The sequence below is a fragment of the Bubalus kerabau genome, chromosome 8, assembly GCF_029407905.1.
Source record: "Bubalus kerabau isolate K-KA32 ecotype Philippines breed swamp buffalo chromosome 8, PCC_UOA_SB_1v2, whole genome shotgun sequence".
NCBI classification, from domain to species: Eukaryota; Metazoa; Chordata; class Mammalia; order Artiodactyla; family Bovidae; genus Bubalus; species Bubalus kerabau.
The window spans coordinates 8,259,599-8,280,662 of record NC_073631.1 but is presented as its reverse complement, the minus strand read 5'-3'; the positions used below and the strand labels follow the sequence as shown (position 1 = coordinate 8,280,662).

Genomic DNA, 21,064 nt, shown 5'->3' with positions numbered 1-21,064 from the left:
CTTGTCAACTAAAATACAGTGTCTATACCACGAACTGAGGTACAGCGGGTATGCGTCACTGTGTCCTAAGCCGCACGTCTCCCTTGGGAAGTGCTGCAGTGGGCAGTCCAGGGGTCTAGCGGCCAGCACGGTCCAGAGGGGCAGGGAAGCATGGCCGCTGTGACCTGAGGACGGAAGTCATCCTTCAGCAAGCGGTGTGCGTGCCGTCGGGGAGCCCTTTCTGCTCTGCATGGATCAAAGGCAGAGGAACGGCCGCCTGCACGCTGAAGACTTGGCCACGGGGCCAGGCAGAGGGTGGGGACATCTCAGGCCAGAATCTGACTCAGCTCCTGGAGCTGCACCCAGTGCTACATTGCCAACCTGTCCATGGCCAGCCCCACTGTGGGGGCCTCCTGACCCGGGCCAATGGAGGAACCACCTGCTGCCTTGCAGGGCCTGGCCACAGGGCTGTCAGCAGGAAGGAGGCCACCAAGTGAGACCATCCTCTGTGGGGCTGCCCTCTCCAAGGTTTCCACCTCTGTCACCATGGAAACCCGCTACATATGGAAGCAGGCCACACAGGTGCCACCTCCTTTCAGATCCTCAGAGCCCCCACGGCAGGAAGAGCAGCCTTGGAAGGCTGGCACCACTGCAGAGGGGTAAGGCAGAGATGGTTCTAGAACAGGCTGGAAGGTGGGGCAGGCGGCCTGGCGTCCCCTGCAGGCAGGCAAGGGGCACTCGCTGTATGTTAGGAAGGCTAGCCTGTGGCCAACGAGGGGCCGCCACTCAGCCCTGTGTTGTGGAACAGCGAGTTTTCCAAAGAGACATGTGTCCAGCAGCGGGGAAGACAAAACAACACGTGGACGGCAGGTGGGCAGCACGAGTGGGGGATGGGCACAGAGCGGGGGGAGGCAGACTGGGTCGCTTCTCTGGCCACAGAGCACACCACGTGCCTGCCACAAGAACACCTTTTATTTCGAAAAAGCTTTCAAGTATACTGGGGCGGGGGAGGCTGGGGTGCCTGCTGTCTGGGAGTGATGTGCAGAGGGTATGCACCACCCTTTGCAAACGCGGTCAACCTCTGGGGGCTGCCCCTTTTCAAGTGTCTTTACATCTCGTACACACGGAAAAGCCACGGCCCCTCCTGCCATAAGCTGAATACAATATTGAAAACAAGGAGTGCAAAAAAGGGATCGATACAAAAAAGTAAACATATCAGTTTTAATTGTCAAGATTATTCCAGGGCAAGAGTTCACTTCTAATCACTTCTCTCTGGCTTGCGTTCCTCCATGGCCCAGCCAAGACCATCATTCCAGTTTACTCTCGAATCTGCTCTCTCCTGCCCTCCCTGACGAGGCCAGGGAGAGAAGGGCAGCCCTGCTGTATCTGCAGCAGCGAACCACCGTCAAGTCCAACAGACGAGTCGATTGTGGTCAGCCGGTGCCAAATGCACCGTCTTGCTCCGAGCCCCGAGGTGCAGACAGATGTGTGTTCTGAAGGATGCACAGGCCTCTTCACTCCAGTGTCAGCGCCCACCGGCCTGCAGCCAGGCTAGATCTGAGGTCATAAGGCCACTCGGATGCAGTGGTGCTTCAGTCTGCAAGGCAGGACCCCTTTGTTCAGCTGGTAAAAGTCAACAAGCTGGATCAGGTCAGAGAATTTGGTGTTCCCGTCGTCAAGGCTGAAGAATGTCTGCCCGTCATCCTCGCACTGGAGAGACACAATGAGACCGGCTACGTCAGAGGCCACAGCTCAGGCCCCACCGTCAGGATTAGTGCTCTCCACCCCTGGGCAGGTTCCAGGGCGACATATGGAGCCAGTGAGATGAGCTAGAACACAGGGAAGGTGGTCACACAGCGAGGTTTTTGTGTGGAGGCAGGTTGGGAGGGCACTGCCAAGTACCTAAGGCTACAGGGCACAACTGCGCCCCTATTTCTGAGAAGGGTCCCAAGCACCTCCCAGTTCGCCTTGCTCGTAAGGGCAAAGTTGGTCAGTCAACCTGTGAGTGTCCGTGCACTCAGCACACCCTGTGGAGGAGGGTGAGGTTGACCAGTTGACCTGAGTATCCATGCATTCACCACTCACCATGGAGGAGGTTGATCAGTTATCCTGTGAGTGAGCACTCGGCCCACCCCACAGAGGAGGATGCGGTTAACGAAGCCTGTGAGTGTCCATGCAAATGACACACCCTATGCATAGAGGGAGCTCCTATAAAGATCTCACTAGCGAGCTTGAAACTGTCCGATGTTTACTGTTCTCTATTGTGGTTAGTTCAAAAGTTGCATGAGGAACAAAACCAGAACACAAAAGAGTAAGCATGAGTGTGAAAACGTCAGTACTTACAGGTAAGATCTGGAAATTTTTAATCTTCTGATGATGACACAGTGTGAGGACGAACGCCTTTGGGTTACTTTGGCTGTCACGGAGGAGAAAGAGCCTGGGGACGGAGAGAGTCAATTGACCGTGAATTCCAGACTGAGTATGCATGGTATCTGCATGTGTGCCTGAACAGGCAGGCTTCAGGAGGCGAGGTTTCAGGAACCTCTGGGAGCTGCGTGAGCTGTAGGGCAAGGCCAGCCTCCACACCCAGACTGTGCTCTGGCTGTCACGCCCCATCAAAAGGAACCAGGGGACATGGCTCCTTGGGGACATGGCTGCCTCTAGGGCTGAGGCAGGAAAGGTCTAGGGTGAAGCTGGTACACTTTGTGTCAGAAAGTACGGAGGTACTCAAAGAAAGCTAACTTAGGAGGCAGGGTGGCCACACCCGGGCATCTAAGTGAACAACACCGGTGACTGATCACCACCTATAGCACAGAACAAGAATCCTGAGTCCACACTAGTGTGATAAATAAATGAACAAATAATAACAGAGGAGGAAAAAAAAGCTCTTCCTAAGAGCAGAAGGTCAGCTACACAAACAGAGAAAGAAGATGGATTAGAAAACCACCATCTGGCAATGACCAGATATCACCATTGATTAAGCAGATATTCACGGGATGCTGAAACCAGCATCAGAGTTTGTTGAGAATAACAGTGTCTTCATGGTCTCAAAGATCTACCCACTAATGTTTACGACAAAGGGACCAACAGTAACCTTCCGATAGAGAAACCTGGTGGACACCATCTTTAGGTATTCAAGTGACCACCAACAGGAATGAGACAACCCACCCCGGCACCTCCGACAGGATGCACTGCAGATGACTCAGCATCACCTCCAGGGAGTGAGCAGATGAGCCCGCACCTGGTGCTTCTCCCCTCGCAGCTCCTGTAAGTGTCGAGACACAAAGGAGCACAAGGCATCTGCTGCCCAGGGTGGTGCTGGGGCCAACAAGTTCTTTTCCTGCGCAGCAAAGGATGCAAGTCGGACCCCCGGTAAAATCTGGGAAAGTGGCATGGCCGGGGACAGAATCACATTTGTGTTAATTTCCTAATGTTTATAACGAGCCTGTGGTTGCCTAAGAGAAGTCCATGTTTTTAGAAATTTTATATTGAAATAATTACAACTCACTCCTAAATGGTTCTGATAAAAAAAAATGAGAGAGAGAACATGACTAAAGGTGCTACAACATTCATGACTCTGTTACATGAGTCATGCAATCTTCTACAATTTGAAATCACATCAGGAAGTCTGCAATTAACAAGTGATGGCCAGGATGTGGAGAGAAGGGAGCACTGTTGGTGGGAACGAAAACTGGTGCGGCCACTACAGAGAATAGTATGGAGGTTCCTTAAAAACTAAAACTACTGTATGATCCTGTAACTCTACTGCTGGATATACATAGATGGAAAAAGTGAAAACACCAATGTGAAAGATACATGAACGTCAATGTGCACAGCAGCACTATTTACAACAGCCAAGACACAGAGGCAGGCCACGTGCCCGTCAACAGATGACTGCATCAAGAAGCTGTGGTACATACACACAAGGGAACGTCACTCAGCCATAGTAAGAGTGAAGTCCTGTCATCTGCAGCAACATGGACGGACCTGGGGAACATTATGCCCAGTGAAATAAACCAGACAGAGAGAGACAAGTCCTGGATGATACCACTTATATGTGGATCCTAAAAAATAACACAAATGGATATATAAGCAAAACAGGAACAGACTCACAGGTGCAGAGAACAAACTCGTGGTTACCAAAGGGGAGAGGGAAGCAGGGAGGGACGAATCAGGGGCATAGGATCAACAGATCCAAACCACTGTGTATAAAATAGACAAGCGACAAACATGTATTGTGCAGCATAAAGATGATATCCACTATCTTATAGTAACCTGTAATGGAGAAAAACCTGCAAAAATACTGAATCACTACGCTGTACACTGGAAGCTAACACAATACTGTAAATCAATGATCAGTTCAGTTCAGTTCAGTCGTTCAGTCGTGTCCAACTCTTTGCGATCCCATGAATCGCAGCACGCCAGGCCTCCCTGTCCATCACCAACTCCTGGAGTTCACCCAAACTCATGTCCATCGAGTTGGTGATGCCATCCAGCCATCTCATCCTCTGTTGTCCCCTTCTCCTCCTGCCCCCAATCCCTCCCAGCATCAGTCTTTTCCAATGAGTCAACTCTTCCCATGAGGTGGCCAAAGTACTGGAGTTTCAGCTTTAGCATCATTCCTTCCAAAGAACACCCAGGACTGATCCCCTTTAGAATGGACTGGTTGGATCTCCTTGCAGTCCAGGGGACTCTCAAGAGTCTTCTCCAACACCAGGGTTCAAAAGCATCAGTTCTTTGGCGCTCAGCTTTCTTTACAGTCCAACTCTCACATCCAAATGAATGATACTTCAACTAAAAATTAGGATAGCATGCAGAAGTGTAAATCGTCGCTTTTACGTGAACACATCTGGAATCGGATGTTAAGACAGAGTTATTCTTTAGAAAGGAAAAGGCCCTAATTCCAGCAACAAAGAAGAAATGGCCTGACAGGAGACATATTTTAAAGGCATTAGACACGAAACTGTGACAATCAGATAAACCATCAGGGTCTAGATTGTAAATTCAGATGGAAGGCAGTTCAATAAGCCTGGGAACACCTGTTATAAAGGTGAAAAAGTTTTATTTCACCACAAGACATCTCAGAGTCTTCAGAATGTAGATCTTCAGCGTGACTCCCTTAGGGCCCGCGCAGGAGGTTTCCTATCTTACCTGACTCTTCACAGCATCTTTTATTATATACCAGCCCCTCTTTGACGGCGTTTTGCAGGATGCGTGTTCTGCAGGATACACTTTGGAGACGCCAGCCAGGATGGCACTGCACCGCAGGGCTGGGAGGACAGGAGGGGCGTGGCTGTGAAGCAGATGTGTGTGTGACGCGCTTGGCACTGGCAGAGCCGGGCTGTGCGCCTGTCCTTCCCGGGCTGTGTTCTCTTCTCCACGTGTGTCACTAGCAGAAGCCCAGGGACTCGATCTTCCTGGAGAAGCTGGGGCTGGGCAGTCTCAGCTGAGCCCTCAGTGAACCCCAGGTGTTCCTTCTGAGCACCACAGAGCAAGGCAGGTACAGATGCCGTCTGTCTGCTGCCCCGATGGCCTGTGCCTAATGGTTGTCTACCTGAAATGACCTCCGACATGGAGGCAGGGGGTAGGGCCAGGAGTCAGCGAGATTCCTGGATCTCACACTCGGGAGCGTCGGGTCGGGATCTGCCCCCTTCCCCGGCCTCTCCGCAGGACTGTGCACACGCTGGGAGCTGAGTGTAGACGGTGTGCACCCTGGAGGCAGTGGTGAGGCCATCAGCGAACCGCAGGCGCAGGGATTTCTGTTGGGGGTGGAGCACTGCAGAGACAAGCTGGGGGCTGACATGCCCAGAGATGTCTCTGCTTGGGACTCAGAGTGGAACACGGAGCAAAGGTGCTGGCAACCAGGATGTCCTTGCCACCGTCAGGACTCAAGTCAGGGGGCTCACGCATCTATTCAGGGATGAGCAAAGGGCTGCTCTCGTCTGGGGCTGACGGAGATCAGAGGGACAGCACAACTCAGGCATGCGGCCCAGGCACTGAGCACACCGCCTCGCTCAGGACTCACAGAGACCCTGGCACTGTGCTCATTTTGCAGTGAGGCCAGGGGGCCCAGAGAAGTGAGGCAAATTCCCTGAGATCACACAGCCAGCAGCGATCACGGGGGAGCCTTGGCACAGCCAGAGCAAGTGTGCAGGGGCTCCTCCATGGCTGGTGAGGACCCTACACTCTGCTGAGGGTGCTGTGTTAGCCCTGAGACAGCACCCCACTCTGCCTGTCGGGGGAGAGCCATAAAGAACACAAGTCTTGGCAAAGTCATGGCCTTCTGCACAGTGGAGGGGCCTGGAGTGTAGACAGAGGGGCCAGCTCACAAAAGGCACAGAGGCCGGGGGTGTAGATGGCAAGGGGGCAGGGGAGCTGGACCCCGGCGTGAACAGTAGGGGCAGGCGGAGGCAGTACAGAGCGTTACACACTGCAAGTCCCGACAGGAGCCCTGGGTTGAGCCACAGAGGGGCCTGCAGAGCAGGACTGGCCCCTGGGAAAGCTCCTTCCATCTTGGGCTTTGGCATGGGCTGCAGGCGGCAAGAGGGGGAGGAAGGAGGCAGCCAGGCAGTGCTGGGCTCCGCAGGGCAGGGGGTGTGCGTGCAAATGCACACGCACATGTGTGTACAGGCTCAGGCTTGCAGAGGTCACCTGTGGGGGCGCGGTGGGGTGGCGCTTCCCTCCAGGGGGCTTCAGAGGCCCCCTGGGTAGACTGCAGGCTCCGCTATCTCTTTCCACCCCCACTTCATCCGTGATTGAGGCTCAAGGTCTTGGCAGCGGTGTTTTATAACACCTGTCATCCTGGCCTGCCTTTCAGGGTTGTTTGTTGTCAGACTCTAAATTGGCTTCCTCCATTACCTCTGCAGGGATTCACAATGAATTGGCATTGATTATTTAATTTACCTCCAAGCACATTTCCTCCCTAAACACGGGAGCGAGTGGACAATGTACATCACTGTGATGACACCTGAATGGGTCCCCGTATCCTGCCTTCTGTTTTTGCTAGAGGGCCAGCAGCTGGAGGCTGGGATTGAAGGACCTAACATATAACCTTAGAGGCAACTCAGACCCGGGGAAGGATAGAGAGGAACAAGGCAAGTGGGGGTGGGGAGAAAGCTGAAAGATGTCCACACTCCTCACCAAGGCTGGACAGAGGGAATCTGCCAACTGGGGCTCGGCCCCAGGAAAAGTTGAATTGCAAGACAAACGGGTTTTAAAAAAAAAGACCTGATACACAGTGCCGTGGGCCCAGCAGGCTGACCCTCCCCACCCCAGGGCCGCTCCTTTTAATGCAAAGTGGGCTGGCCTGTCAGCCTCTCAGGGACGTGGGTGCCACGTCACTGCCCTGGGCCCCGGGAAGGATGCATGGTACCCAGCGGTGCCTCCCGTGGTGCCGTCCCTTCTCTGGCAGTGCTGAGAGTGGCTCTTTCCTGTCTGCCCATTTCTGTCCCCCTCTAACCTTAAAAGAACTCAATCACAGGGATGCATCACTAGGCAACTGAAATCAACTCCTGACCTATTCTCTCCTGAATGAGTTATGCCTTGTCTAACCTGCTGATTCTTTTCCTAAATACAATAAAAAGAAGTAAAAATAAAAAGAAGAATTAAGCAGTTAAAGAATGGCTACATCTCTACCCCCAATAGCCTCCCTAAGTGATCCTGCAGGCAGCCCATGTGGGCAAGACAACATCTCGAGTCATCCAGTCTGCACTCAGTGGAGAATGGTATGAATCTAATCTCCTGCCTTCATGATGCACTGAGACCCTCATGGCCCCCCACCAACCCCTGCCCCACTGCCCTGGTTCCCTTTAAAAACTGTCACTGCTGAGCAGAATCTTCAGAGTCGGTCTCAGGACAGGAGTTCACCTTCTCCCCAGACTGCTGGCTTTTCTGATTAAGGAACCTTTCCTTTCTACTCACACTTGTCTCTTGAATTACTGGTTTATGAGTGACGAGTGGCTGAACCTGGCTTTGGTTATAGTAAGATGTCACCTGGCAAACAAACCCATTTGACTTGTGAAAATGAACCCCACACATGATTTGGTAAATGGGGCCCCATGAGAACATTTGGGGGCTTAGTTTGGTTGGGGTTTAGGGGTGCAACAGGTAAGCATCCTATCCTTGAAGCCCCTGGAAAACACAAACCTACATGCAAAAAACATCACTAAGAGAGGAGGGTAGGCTTTTCTCTCTTAGGCAGAAAGTTCAGAGGAGAAGAAGCCAGTCTGTAGTCAGGATGGGTCACTTCTAAGGCTGTAAAAGGACTGTTCTACAATCAAGTGACATTTCAGAAAAGCTGTCTTGAACAACAGTACACCCATATGGGAAAAAAATCAGATCCATCTTTACAGAGAGAACTAGGATAAATACATTCTGAATGCACTTGGGATCTAAACATGCAAACAAAATTGAATGAACAGAAATGGAAGAAATAATCATGAAAAAAAGGAAGGGAGTATAATCAATAATACAATTTCTAGAGGATAACGTGAACAAACTCCTTTATGATTGAGGAGTGCAGAAAATTTGTATGACTAGGACTCAAAAATCTAGAAAGATACAGCCTGAAGGACGAAAAGATAAATGTGACCATATTTAGAAAAACTGTATAAATCAAAACAAAACCCCCCTCAGCTAAGTCAAAAACACAAAGAACAACCTGGAAAAAAATGTTCGTAAAAAACGGATAGAGAAAAATCGGGCAAAAGATATATCAGCGGTTCAGCATCGCAAAAAGGAGTAGAAATGAAACTGGTCCTTACACATACAGCAAGAGACTCAGCCTCCCGGGTCAGGGAACCACAGGTGGCTGTCAGACAACCCCGGCGGGGAGAACCGGGCATTCTACAACACTCACTGTCTGCTCAACACTCCCACGTCCACGAACTCACCAGCAGAAACAGGAAGATGGGGCACAGCGTGTCACCACAGAGGCCTGGGAAAAAATGAAGCTGGGATGACGCGGGAAAGCGAACACAGCAGGGACCAGGAGGGGCCTCCTTCCCCGCCTCCTCCGGAGGCAGCTAAACGCAGGCTTGCTCCCCATGGACAGCACACACCCCAGTTAAGGAGAGGCAGGTCACAAACACCAATGTGTTTTGCTTATATTTGTAAAAGGAAACAACGGAAGGATAAAGAAACCCTGATGAAAATGTGTACCAACCGTGGAGTTAGGGAGGAGAGTCAAGTCACCAGGCAAAGTACCTTCTTTTAGATTTTTGACTTCGGAATCAAGGCAACGTTTCAAATAGTTTTAAAAGCAGCATTAAATGGAAGAGAAAAGAAATCAGATCCATTTAACTAATAATCAAAACTGAGGAAGGAACCTGAAACATGGCAGTTTGGTGGTGGAACCACAGAGAAGAATTACCTTAGGGCTGGTATTTTAAAATGATCCTGCCTGGAATGTTCCTTAATGACAAAAGGGCTATAAAGAAGTGTGAATTGAGTAATTTTACTGAAGTAATATTATGAATATTTTTATGATGTGATATGGGATACAGCTCACAAATACAGAGTGAGGTAAAGCAAGTAGCTAACAACGTTAGATTTTTCAGAGGAAGAAAAGAGAGATACAATAAAGTCTAAGATGTACGAATCCTGTAGCTTTCCATTTGAACTGGGATGTCAATGTGGACCTGTAATCTATTTTTCAGTTTAAAAAGCCTATGTCCTGGCTTTTTAAACTGAAAAAGAGAATTCTAGAAAAACATCTACTTCTGTTTCATTGACTTATGCTAAAGCCTTTGACATGTGGATCACAACAAACTATGGAAAATTCTTCAAGAGATGGGAATGCCAGACCACCTTACCTACCTCCTGAGAAACCTGTATGCAGGCCAAGAAGCAACAGTTAGGACCAGACATGGGATAATGGACTGGTTCCAAACTGGGAAAGGAGGACGTCAAGGCTGTATATTATCACCCTGCTTTTTTAACTTATATGCAGAGTACAACATGAGAAATACCAGGCTGGATGAAGCATAAGCTGGAATCAAGATTGCCAGGAGAAATATCAATAACCTCAGATATGCAGATGACACCACTCTTGTGGCAGAAAGTGAAGAGGACCTAAAGAGCCTCTTGATGAAAGTGAAAAAGGAGAGTAAAAAGTTGGCTTAAAACACAACATTCAAAAAAATAAGATCATGGCATCCAGTCCCATTACTTCATGGCAAATAGATGGGGAAACAGTGGACACAGTGGCTGACTTTATTTTTCTGGGCTCCAAAATCACTGCAGATGGTGACTGCAGCCATGAAATTAAAAAACACTTGCTCCTTAGAAGAAAAGCTATGACCAACCTAGACAGCATACTAAAAAGCAGAGACATTACTTTGCTGATAAAGGTCTGAGTAGTCAAAGCTATAGTTTTTCCAGTAGTCATGTATGGATGTGAGAGCTGGACCATAACGAAGGCTGAGCACCAAAGAACTGATGCTTTTGAACTGTAGTGTTGGAGAAGACTCTTGAGAGTACCTTGGACTGCAAGGAGATCAAATCAGTCAATCCTAAAAGAAATCAATTTTGAACATTCATTGGAAGGACTGATGCTGAAACTCCAATACTTTGGCCACCTGATGCGAAGAGCCGACTCCTTAGAAAAGACCCTGGTGCTGGGAAAGATTGAAGGCATGAGGAGAAGGGGACAACAGAGGGCGAGATGGTTGGATGGCATCACCGACTCAATGGACATGAGTTTGAGCAAGCTCCAGGAGATGGTGAAGGACAGGAAGGCCTAGTGTGCTGCAGTCCATGGGGTCACAGAGTCGGACATGACTGAGTGACTGAACAAGAAAATCAATGTGAACCTGTAATCTTTTTCAGTTTAAAAAGTGTATGTCCTAGCTTTGTCCATGGAAAAGACCTACCAATTTGGTTTCTAGACACCATTTTCCATTCCAAAAAGTCAGGGCATCAAAGAGAATGTGTCACAGCTAGAAAACAAACCTTATTAGTTTTGAGTCAAAAGAACTCAGGAACCAACTTAAGAGAGGCACACCCCACGAGTCCAAAAGAAAGCACCCAGAAAATCAAGAACATTAAACTTGGATTGAAAGAAGTTGAACACACAGCATCAAGCTCATCACGAGAGTTAAAATACAAAATACAACACCTCATTTGTCAGCCTTGGAAGATGGCAGGATACCAAATGACGGCCCTGGAAACTGACACTGCTCTGTGATGATCTAGAGGGGCGGGGTGGGGATGGGAGGAAATCCAAGAGGGTAGGGACATATGTATACAAACAGCTTATTCACATCATTGTACAGCAGAGACTGTACAATGTCCATTATCCCATGTCTGGGCCTAACTGTTGCTTCTTGGCCTGCATACAGGTTTCTCAGGAGGTAGGTAAGGTGGTCTGGCATTCCCATCTCTTGAAGAATTTTCCATAGTTTGTTGTGATCCACATGTCAAAGGCTTTAGCATAAGTCAATGAAACAGAAGTAGATGTTTTTCTAGAATTCTCTTTTTCAGTTTAAAAAGCCAGGACATAGGCTTTTTAAACTGAAAAATAGATTACAGGTCCACTCTAAAGGAATTACATACTCCCCAAAAGAAAAAAAGAAGCTGACAAATAAAAGGGAAAAATCAAGCACTTAGGGCTTCCTTGGTGGTCCAGTATTGAAGGTCCGCCTTTCAAAGCAGAGGGCACGGATTTGGTCCCCGGGCTAGGACGATGCCACACGCTGCAGAGCAACCAAGCCCTTGTGCCACAACTGTAGAGCCCATGCTCCAGAGCCCGGAGCCGCAACTACGGAGCCACGTGCCCTAGAGCCTGTGCTCCAACAAGAGAAGCCGCCGCGATGAGGAGCCTGCACCCCACAGCTGGAGAACAGCCCCCGCTCGCCATTAGAGAAAGCCCAGCCTAGCAACAAAGAGCCACACACACAGCCAAAATAAATAAATGGACATATTAAAAAAAAAAGTCAAGCACTCAGTTACCTTCCAAAAATACAGGGGAAAGGGTTTCAAGGAAGGGACAATGAAGGAATAACAGAATTAGAAAACAACGATTTTGTAACCTCTAATAAAACAATGACCCTGGGAGCTGGGAGCTGGGCGGGGGTGGGGGTTGGGGGCCGGGCTGACAATACAGACCCCTGCCCAGCCCAGGATCGGGAAACAGGACAACTGGGGCGAGGAGCGCAGACACACAGCGACCGCAGCTCTGTCCCAGAAGGGGCCTCTGCCCACACTGCACAGGAAGCCAGGGAGACAGAGGAACACAGTCAAAGAAACCACAAGTACACAATTAGCCAGTGACCTCCTTCTTCAACAATGGGAAGACACGGAAAAAAAAAGAGGAAAGAAAATGCAGTGGCGGGAGATCTGTTCTATTTAGGGAGACTTAGACACACAGCAACTAGATGCCACGGATGGCTCCCCATTTAGACTAAGTACTCTGTGCATGAACACGGCAGCACTTCTGAGGACATTAAGGAATTCCTGTTTATCTTAAGTGCAATGATGTATTGTGGTTGTGTCGAAAGACACAGAGACACTGCAACAGAGACACTGGTAAAAATTCTGAGTGTCTGGGAATTCCTTTAAAAGACTCCAGAAGAAGAAGGAAGAAGGAAGAAAAGTCGGAAAAGTTGGAAGAAGAAGGAGAAAAAATAATAATAAAAATGTAGGAAGGGGAAGAGACAGGCTCAGGTGAGCAAGTTCTGAAGCTGCGCAAGAGGCGGACGTTACACTCTCCTCAGGTGAATTCTCAGACGTTCATAATAAAATTTTTAAAGATAAAGATTTAAACAACAAAAGGAGTGTTTTGATTTGAGCAGCTTCTAAGAATCTGTTTTTTGAGTAGACCCAGTGAGAAGCAGCTCTGACAAGGATGGACCAAGGCATCCAACCAGCTCCTCAGGGCCTCTTTTTTGGGGCCTGGAGACAGAACTCTGGCTGAGCTCCGCAGGGACCACTCCCCTGGGCCCTCACACAGCTGTAGCCCCACTCTAGGCAGATCCCTTGCATTCCCATGATGCTGAGCCTGGCCATGTGGCTTGCCTTGTCCAAGCAGGTGTCAGCTTAAGAAGTGCTTGTGTACTGGGGTTTGCCCTCTTACCCCCAGGGCCCCCATCATGGCTGTGAAGTGCATGGACCCAGGCAGGCTAGCATGCCAGAGGCCTGCACCAGCTGCCTCATCACCCATCCACAGCAGCACTGGCCACTGGACGCATAAGTGCAGCCATCCTGGCCCCAGCTCTTCAGGCCCCAGTGCGACTAGCCACCCAACCTGCACCAACTGTGAACAGGGATACAGCTTCACTGCTTTAAGCCACTGAGGTTTGGGGTGGTTGGGGCAAAAGTCACAGATATAATGCATAAAGTAAAAGGTGTAGGCAAAAAGACACTTTTCCATTTTCTTACTGCCTTATTAATTACAGTGTGTTCTTTGGCTGTTCAAATTGCATCAAATAGGTGGAGGAGGATTATGGGGTCTGGACAAATGGACTGCCATTCTGTCTACTTCCTAGCCGTGCAAATCCTGCACCACCTTCATACTCCTGAGCACACTGCTCCAACTTAAAACGAGGTTGTTGCACCACCCTCGCCCCCTCTGCCCCCCTACACACACACAGCAAGATGCTCTGAGGAGCTGAGCCCAGCAGACTCCCGCCCGGAACGCGTCCCTTACCCATCCACGAGCCCTTGCTGTTTAATGATCCGGTGCGACTCCTCCCTGGAGATCCTGCCGTGAAACCAGTGCTGCGTCCTGTGAATCACTGTGGGGACCAGAGAAGGAGGGTAGGCTGGGCTCCGTGCACGGTAGCCGCCTTGCTAAGCGCCCTCGGGGCCACATGGGGCCCTGACTCCTGCGGTCCCAGCTTTCGTGTGCTGCACTCAAGGCCTGCCGTGAGGCTTGGGGGAGGGCTGGGAGCGCTTTTATGTTATTTATGTACAACAATATCAAGCCAACATGCCGTGTTTACCTGTACTGAGGGCGGAAGGGTGGAGGGGGCTTTGGCTACCTAGGATATTCATCCGCGTGCTTCGTTTCTGCAAAAGAAATCCCTGCGTCAGCGCCAAGTGAGCCCCGAACACAATCACCGCGCCACCTGGGACACACCGGGGCAGGAAGCTGGCCGGGTGAAAGGCCCTTGATGGCGGGATGACAGCCGCCTAGTCCCATGTGGTCACAGGGACCCCTCCCATGTGAGCAGGAGGGCAGACAGCTTATGGGTCGCAGTTGTTAAAAGCAAAACCAGAAGCGTCCCACCCCGGGATATTGCTAACGATCCCAGTACTGAAGCCGGGCTGTCTGTCACACAGAGGACACGCAGTACAGTTCCCGACACACCTTAGGAGAAAACCATGAGCTTCCACAGGGAGCTCAGGTCTGTAGCTTTGGGAACATTCTCCTTTTCTGAACACTGTGAAGCTGAAGGATGGGGAGGCTTTCTGAGCCAGAGTTGCCTTGAAAGCTCAGAAAAGCTTGGAAGTTGGGTGAAATTCTTGCACCTGGAGATTAGGAACTTGAGTCTCAGAGTAAAGAGAAAAGTTCAAGGCTGGGAGTTTGGTCGGCGGTTGAGCCACGATGGGAAGGCCTGGCCCAGTGCTCTCCCCAGAGGCCCTGATGGCACATCAGCAGGGACAGGGCTGCGGGCCAAGGGGCCTCAGGGCTCTGCTCCTGCCCCTCCTTCCATGGGAGCCCAGGGATGGCCCGTGGGGGTGGCCAGGTGCCGGGGCGTGGAGCCCAGGCAAGCCACAGCCTCCTGCAGGTGAGAACTCACAGCCACCCCCCGCCCCCAACCCCCTTGCACCACATCCCTGCCGCCAGCACAGAGCTAATTCTCTGGGGCAGACCAGGGGTGGACCGGGCCACAGTCTTACCCTCCAGGCATGGCCTTCTTCCAGGGCTGCGCTCTGGGCCTCAGCCGGATTCTCGATTACTCTTCCCGTTTGCCCAGAGAAATCCATTGCCACAAGGGAGTTCTCAGAGACGCTGCGCTGCAAAGGAGAGGCCGTGGATTCTTGAGACGCAGGGAAGCAAGCAGAGCAGCAGGTGGGAACTGCGGCATGGGAGAGCTGTGCAGACCCAGGGAGGGGCAGCAAAGGACGGGCAAGGACCCCGCTGCCAAGGGTCGGAAAGAACACTCAGTGTCTGAGGGGCCCTTGGATGAAAAATGGCTTTGGTTTTTCTCAAGAAGAGGAAAGAAACTTTCCAGTTATCTCAAGATATTCAGAAGCTGCTGGTGAGGCCACTGGTGTCCACCCTGTGGTCGTCCACAGGGTCTCTAATGTGAATTAAAACTCATCAAAGGAGAGCACAGTTCTTGAGGACCTAGCCTGCTGTGGTCCCCCTTTGCCTGGCAAAGTAATTCTTTCTTTCTCCTCCATTACAAATAAACCCACAAAAAACTCATCCAAGAAATGGTAACATCAAAGGTGAGCCAGCCCTCACCAGCAGCCAAATCCCTTCTCAGGTAAGTTAGTTCACAGAAACACGGGCACCACTTTTGTGGGTACTTTGACATCTCTGAGGAATGGACATTGAGAGATTGTTAACTCCTTATCAACTGGGGGATTTCTGCAGAAACTAACACCTGTGGTTGGTGATGCTTTTTATTTTGGCTGGCCAAAAAATTAATTCTGTTATTTCACTAACATTTTGCAGGTTATCACATTCAATAGTTACCCCTGTAAAGTTTTCTCCAGCACCATGAGTTTCATTTTCACTTTCTGCATCAGAATCAATCATTAAGGTTTTCTTTTTGTTGGTCTGATATTCACATTGTCTGAATCAGAACTATATTCTAAAGAACTATCATCTTCTGAGACACTAACATATATGTCACTCAGACACTCAGAGAGAATATCTGCATAAAATTCACTGAAAATTTTTTCACTCAAGATTTCTCGATGTGTCATTTTTGAAAATTTCACAAATATACACAAGGTGCTACAAAAACCTAATGGAGCAAAACATGAGTGATAACAATAGTCATCAACTGTATAATGAACCTTTGATCAATTTTAAGATCTAACAACTTCACACAGTGATGTTAATTCGATCACTTTCTAAAAATGTACTGACACTCCTGGCCAATAAATATTTGGATAACAAAAGATGTGTTAATACATCACCCAGTTAATAATGTGTTAAGATCATATTTGGGGAGGATGAACTGTTTCTGCACCTCTGAGACATAAAGTCCATCCTGAGATCACAGGAAGACTCATTACAATCTCAATTTTCACTAGGACTAGAGCATCATGGTCAACAGCACCATGGACCCCCCAGCTGAAATGGACAGAAGCGACGGTGGTGAAGGCAGCTCCTCAGTAGACGTGGGCGCTGTCAGCATTTCTGAACACTAGAATAGAGCTCTCAGTGGCAGCCATTCACCAAAGCAATGCTGCAGGGAGACGTGGGAAAGGGGAGAGGGTAGAGAGGGATCTGCTCCCAGCAGTCACACTGCTGAGACGACAAAGTCCATCTCCTGGGAAATGCATGCTGGTAGGCTATTCTGGCTCCTGGGGGCAGCCTCATCTGAGAAAAGATGCCCACAGCCCGTGCTGATGCACCAGCTGAAGAGGAATGTGGCTTCAGAGGTGCAGCTTGACTTACCACTGGAGTCGAGAAGTGGGACAGCATGGCCTTCCTCTGCTGTGGGATTCTGTAGTTCTGGTAAAGGAGCATCCCATACTGAAGAGGTAAGGAGGGCCAGAGTCAGTTACCAGGGCATCTGGAGCCCCTAAAGCCCCACACGGGGCAAACCCTTGGCACTCAAGAGCCACACTCATATAGAATAATGGGCGGCGACTGGGTGAACTTAATAAACACCCAACAGAGCCCTGTCTCTGGGGCCTGCCACCACCAACACTCCACGGTCAGTTACCACTGTCTGTCTGGGGGTGCTGGGTGGGCAGGAAGTGGTCAAAGAAGTAACAACATAATAATGCCTAGCAAGAACAATTAGCCTTACTAAATGTTGCTCTGGGCAAAGCTCTGAGTGCTTTATGCTGCTCTTTTATTTAATCTTCTCTATTTTATGAAATATGTAGTTTATCCTCATTTCACAAACAATAGAACACAAACAAGTGAAGCAAGTTGCTCAAGATCATGGTAAAGTAAGGATTCAGGTTCTGAATGGACAATCCTGCTTCCAAACCAGTGCTCTTCCTAACCACCAGCCTCCCTGCCCAACCAGCTCAGCAGCTTGGGCTTTATTTCCTCAGTCAGTAAGCACTGAGTGTCCTGCAAAGCCTCCTATAGTCCTGATGTCCCAACCTGCCTCCTCAGTTACACCTTCAAACCACACAGAAAAGAAAAAAGGAAGAGGAAAGAGGAATCCAGCGGGCTGCATTTTCCTCTTCACTGTTCTTCACGGATGTGAACTCATTTCCAGCTCAAGGACCAGCAGTAAGTACTTACTTCTAAAGCTAACATATTTGGAACATGATGAAAAGGTCTATCATAGATACACTCGCACCCCAGTGAGACAGGAAGAGAGAGAACAGGTCAAAACAAATGTTTCAGATGTAGTTCAGTCACTAAGTCATGTCCAACTTAGTGACTCCCAGGCTCCCATCCTTCACTATCTCCTGGAGTTCGTGCAAATTCATGTCCATTGAGTTGGTGATGCTATATAACCATTGCATCTTCTGCAACCCCCTTCTCCTTTTGCCTTCAATCTTTCCCAGCATCATGGTCTTTTCTAATGAGTTGATTCTTTGCATCAGGTGGCCAAAGAATTGGAGCTTCAGCACCAGTCCTTCCAATGAATATTCAGGGTTGATTTCTTGTTTGATCTCCTTGGATGACAGTCTTGTGGAGAAGGGGCCTGTGTAACTCAGGGAAGCTAAGAACCACGCTGTGCAGGGCTACCCAAAATAGATGGATCATAATGAAGAGTTCTGACAAAACATGGTCCACCAGAGGAGGGAATGGCAAACCACATCAGTATTCTTGTCTCAAGAACTCCATGAACAGTATGAAAAGGCAGTATGTTTGTGATGATGGCCAAGAATTTTCCAAACAAATAAAAATACACCAAGCTACAGAATCTAGGTGCGGGATAAGAGCAAAACAAAAGGAACAAATAAACAAAATCAGCCAGGAACATCATGCAAAACACAAACAGAGAAAATGTAAAAGCAACCAGAGAAAGACTCGTTATTTTCAAAGAAGCAATGAGAAGAAGGACAGCTAACTTTTTAACCTGCATGATGAGAGTTAGAAGACAATGGGATGGGAGAAGCACAGGATCAAATAACCCTATCTAGGACTTGATCAACTGTGAAAAGTTCCCTCAATAATGAAAGCAAAGTCAAAACAATGGGCGACGATTTTGGAGAGATTTTGTTGTCAGCATGCCCATATTCAAATGGCTGCTGAGTGGAGTTCTGGTCCCAGAGAGAAGAATGTGGATTTGGGAAGAACAAAATGTAATCTCTATGGCCACATCTGACTAGTATCCAAAAGGACAGCACAGGCCCTGATGGGTGAAGGTGACTAAAACCTCAGCATACAGTGTTATTCCTGGTTCTGTTACAGTTTACACAGCACAGAGCTTGAATGGTTCTCAAAGTTTAAAGGAACTCATTTTTTTTTTTAAATGGGAGTTCAATTTCTCCCTCTGGGTTTTCCAGTTAATTTTAAGGTTTTTCTGTTTTGCAAAGAATGTTCATTTCATCTTGATTTAAAAATGTAGGTAGGCATGCAAAGTCTGTCCTTACTGTTCCCATTTTTAAAATGACTGGGTTTTACATCCTTCCTTCCTTTCTGCTCTCCATGTACTTTAATTCCCGTTTTCATATGTTCAGGTAGAAAAGACATCTGTGTTTATAGTTCACACAGGTGTGAACTGGGGCTGCTCACACACCATGCAGTGCAGTAGGTGGGCAAGAGGCAGGAAGGGATGGGGCAGGAAGGCTTTCAAACTGTTTCATGGTGGAAATGCGCTTCAGAGATGCTATTGAGTGGAGGCTGTTTCTAAACAAAAATTGAAATGGGGTAATGGGCTCTGCTACGTAAAAATAAAATTTGGGAACCACTGGAGTTGAGAGATCTTCTTACAGGAAAGAAGGTGAAAGGGAAGGTCTACATCAGGGACTTTGATTATTTTAGGTTTCACGAAGTAATCAGATTTTGGGGAAAAAAAAAATCTGTGACTGTCTTAAGCCCTAGCAACTAATTTTCCAAATAAGACAACATACACACACACCAAAAATTAATTGTTGATCTACCACCATATCAACAATATTTTATAAAATACTGTTGATATAATAGTAGATCAGACAATCAGAGTTTTAGAAAGTTTAAATTAGCTAAGTTTACACACTCTCAGATTAAAGAATAAAGCCATTACCATGAACACAGCTATTAACTGCTTGTGGAAAGCTGACTGCACTGTCCCCATTTGCTTTGTTTTGCTGTGCCCTAGAGAAGTTGTTGTTTAGTCGCTAAGTTGTGTCCAATTCTGAGACCCCATAAACTATAGCCCGCCAGGTTCCTCTCTCCATACGGTTCTCCAGGCAAGAATGCTGGAGTAGGTTGTCATTTCCTGTTCCAGGGGATATTCCTGGACCAAGAATCAAACCTGTGTCTCCTGCATTGGCAGGTAGATTCTTTACCGCTGAGCCACCAGGGAAGCCTGGCCCTAGAGAAGATGTTTCCCCAAATTCTCAGCAGTCAGAGGACTGGCTTTCAGGAACCACAGGTCTGAACTTCTGGGATCCAAAGAGGCAGTGAGCTTGGCTGTGTGCTGGCAGGTGGGACCACCAGATGGGAGGCTGGAACACAGCTGAACCATTCTCCAAGTCCCACCTGGGCTTCCCAAGAACGTTCCCCAGGGGACACGGAGTCTTGGCCAGCCATGCTCCCAGCACTCTCTCCTCACTGTACTGCGAGGGCTGAATTTCCCCCCAGGTTCTCATGATGATCAAATGGGGTAACGTGAAGCTCCAAGCAGGTGCGTGGCATATGGTGAGCCTGCAGCAAAGCACCGGTGCTATCAGCAGAGCTGGCACACTTTGCCTCTACCCGACACAATTTCTCAGTCCCTGCACTTGTGCTGCTTCCAGGTGCTGTGAGCAACCTCTGCTCCAGATGCCTGTGCCAGGTAGGAGGCCCCTTGGCTGCCGTTGTGCCCAACATCTACTTTAATTGCCTTTTCCATGATAAGTAATTCATTACAGAATTCTGTGGGGTTTTTTGTTTTGTTTTGCTGTTGTTGTTTTAAAGCTTCTTTAAGAACTTCAGTTAAAAAAAAATATATGTATTTTTTAGCCCTGCTTGGATGGCTTACAGGATCTTAGTCGCCCACTAGGAATTGAACCTGGGCCCTGGCAGTGAAAGCGCTGAGTCCTAATCACTGTAACACCAGGGAATTCCTAGAGTAGGGGTCCCCAACCCCTGGGTCACAAACGTGCTGGTTCACGGCCTGTTAGGATCTGGGCTGCACAGCAGCAGGTGAGCAGCACACGAGCGAGTGAAGCTTCACCTGTACTTACAGCCACTCCCCATCACTTGCATTACTGCCTGAGCTCAGGAAAACAAGCTCAGGGCTCCCATTGATTCTGCACTGTGGTAAGCTGTAGAATGATTTCATCATATATTATAATGTAATAATAAGGGAAGTAAAGTACACAATCGGAGAAGGCAATGGCACCCCACTCCAGTACTCTTGCCTGGAAAATCCCATGGATGGAGGAGCCTGGTAGGCTGCAGTCCATGGGGTCGCTAAGAGTCGGACATGACTGAGCGACTTCACTTTCACTTTTCACTTTCATGCATTGGAGAAGGAAATGGCAACCCACTCCAGTGTTCTTGCCTGGAGAATCCCAGGGACGGGGGAGCCTGGTGGGCTGCCGTCTATGGGGTCACACAGAGTCGGACATGACTGAAGCGACTTAGCAGCAAAGTACACAATAAATGCAGTGTGCTTGAATCATCTGGAAACCACCCCACCCTGCCTCAGTCCATGGAAAAATTATCTTCCAGAAAACTGGTCCCTGGTGCCAAAAAGCGTGGGGCACCACTGCCCTACAGAATCTTGTGTTGATGAAGCAAGATCTCCCTCTTGGGGAAGAACTGCAATAGCAGCTTAAGAAGCTTCTAGAAGGTGGAGGG

At 48.9% G+C, this 21,064-nt stretch overlaps 1 protein-coding gene across 6 annotated transcripts in view; it reads right to left on the bottom strand.

The window, feature by feature from the left end:
* Window positions 1-933: 933 nt before the first annotated feature.
* The window catches only part of GRB10 (growth factor receptor bound protein 10), a 181,203-nt gene continuing 161,072 nt past the window's right edge, over window positions 934-21,064 (bottom strand). For 4 of the 6 annotated variants that reach the window (XM_055589644.1, XM_055589646.1, XM_055589647.1 and 1 more), the window contains 6 exons: window positions 16,559-16,636; window positions 14,821-14,937; window positions 13,920-13,986; window positions 13,625-13,712; window positions 2,323-2,416; window positions 934-1,689 (listed from right to left, as the gene is read on the bottom strand). In XM_055589644.1, coding sequence (XP_055445619.1) covers window positions 1,543-1,689; window positions 2,323-2,416; window positions 13,625-13,712; window positions 13,920-13,986; window positions 14,821-14,937; window positions 16,559-16,636 — 591 coding nt within the window. In that variant the 3' untranslated portion in view covers window positions 934-1,542. Of the gene's footprint in view, window positions 1,809-2,322; window positions 2,417-8,870; window positions 8,915-13,624; window positions 13,713-13,919; window positions 13,987-14,820; window positions 14,938-16,558; window positions 16,637-21,064 lie in introns of all 6 variants that reach the window. The other 2 variants (XR_008717526.1, XM_055589645.1) reach the window with 2 other exon arrangements.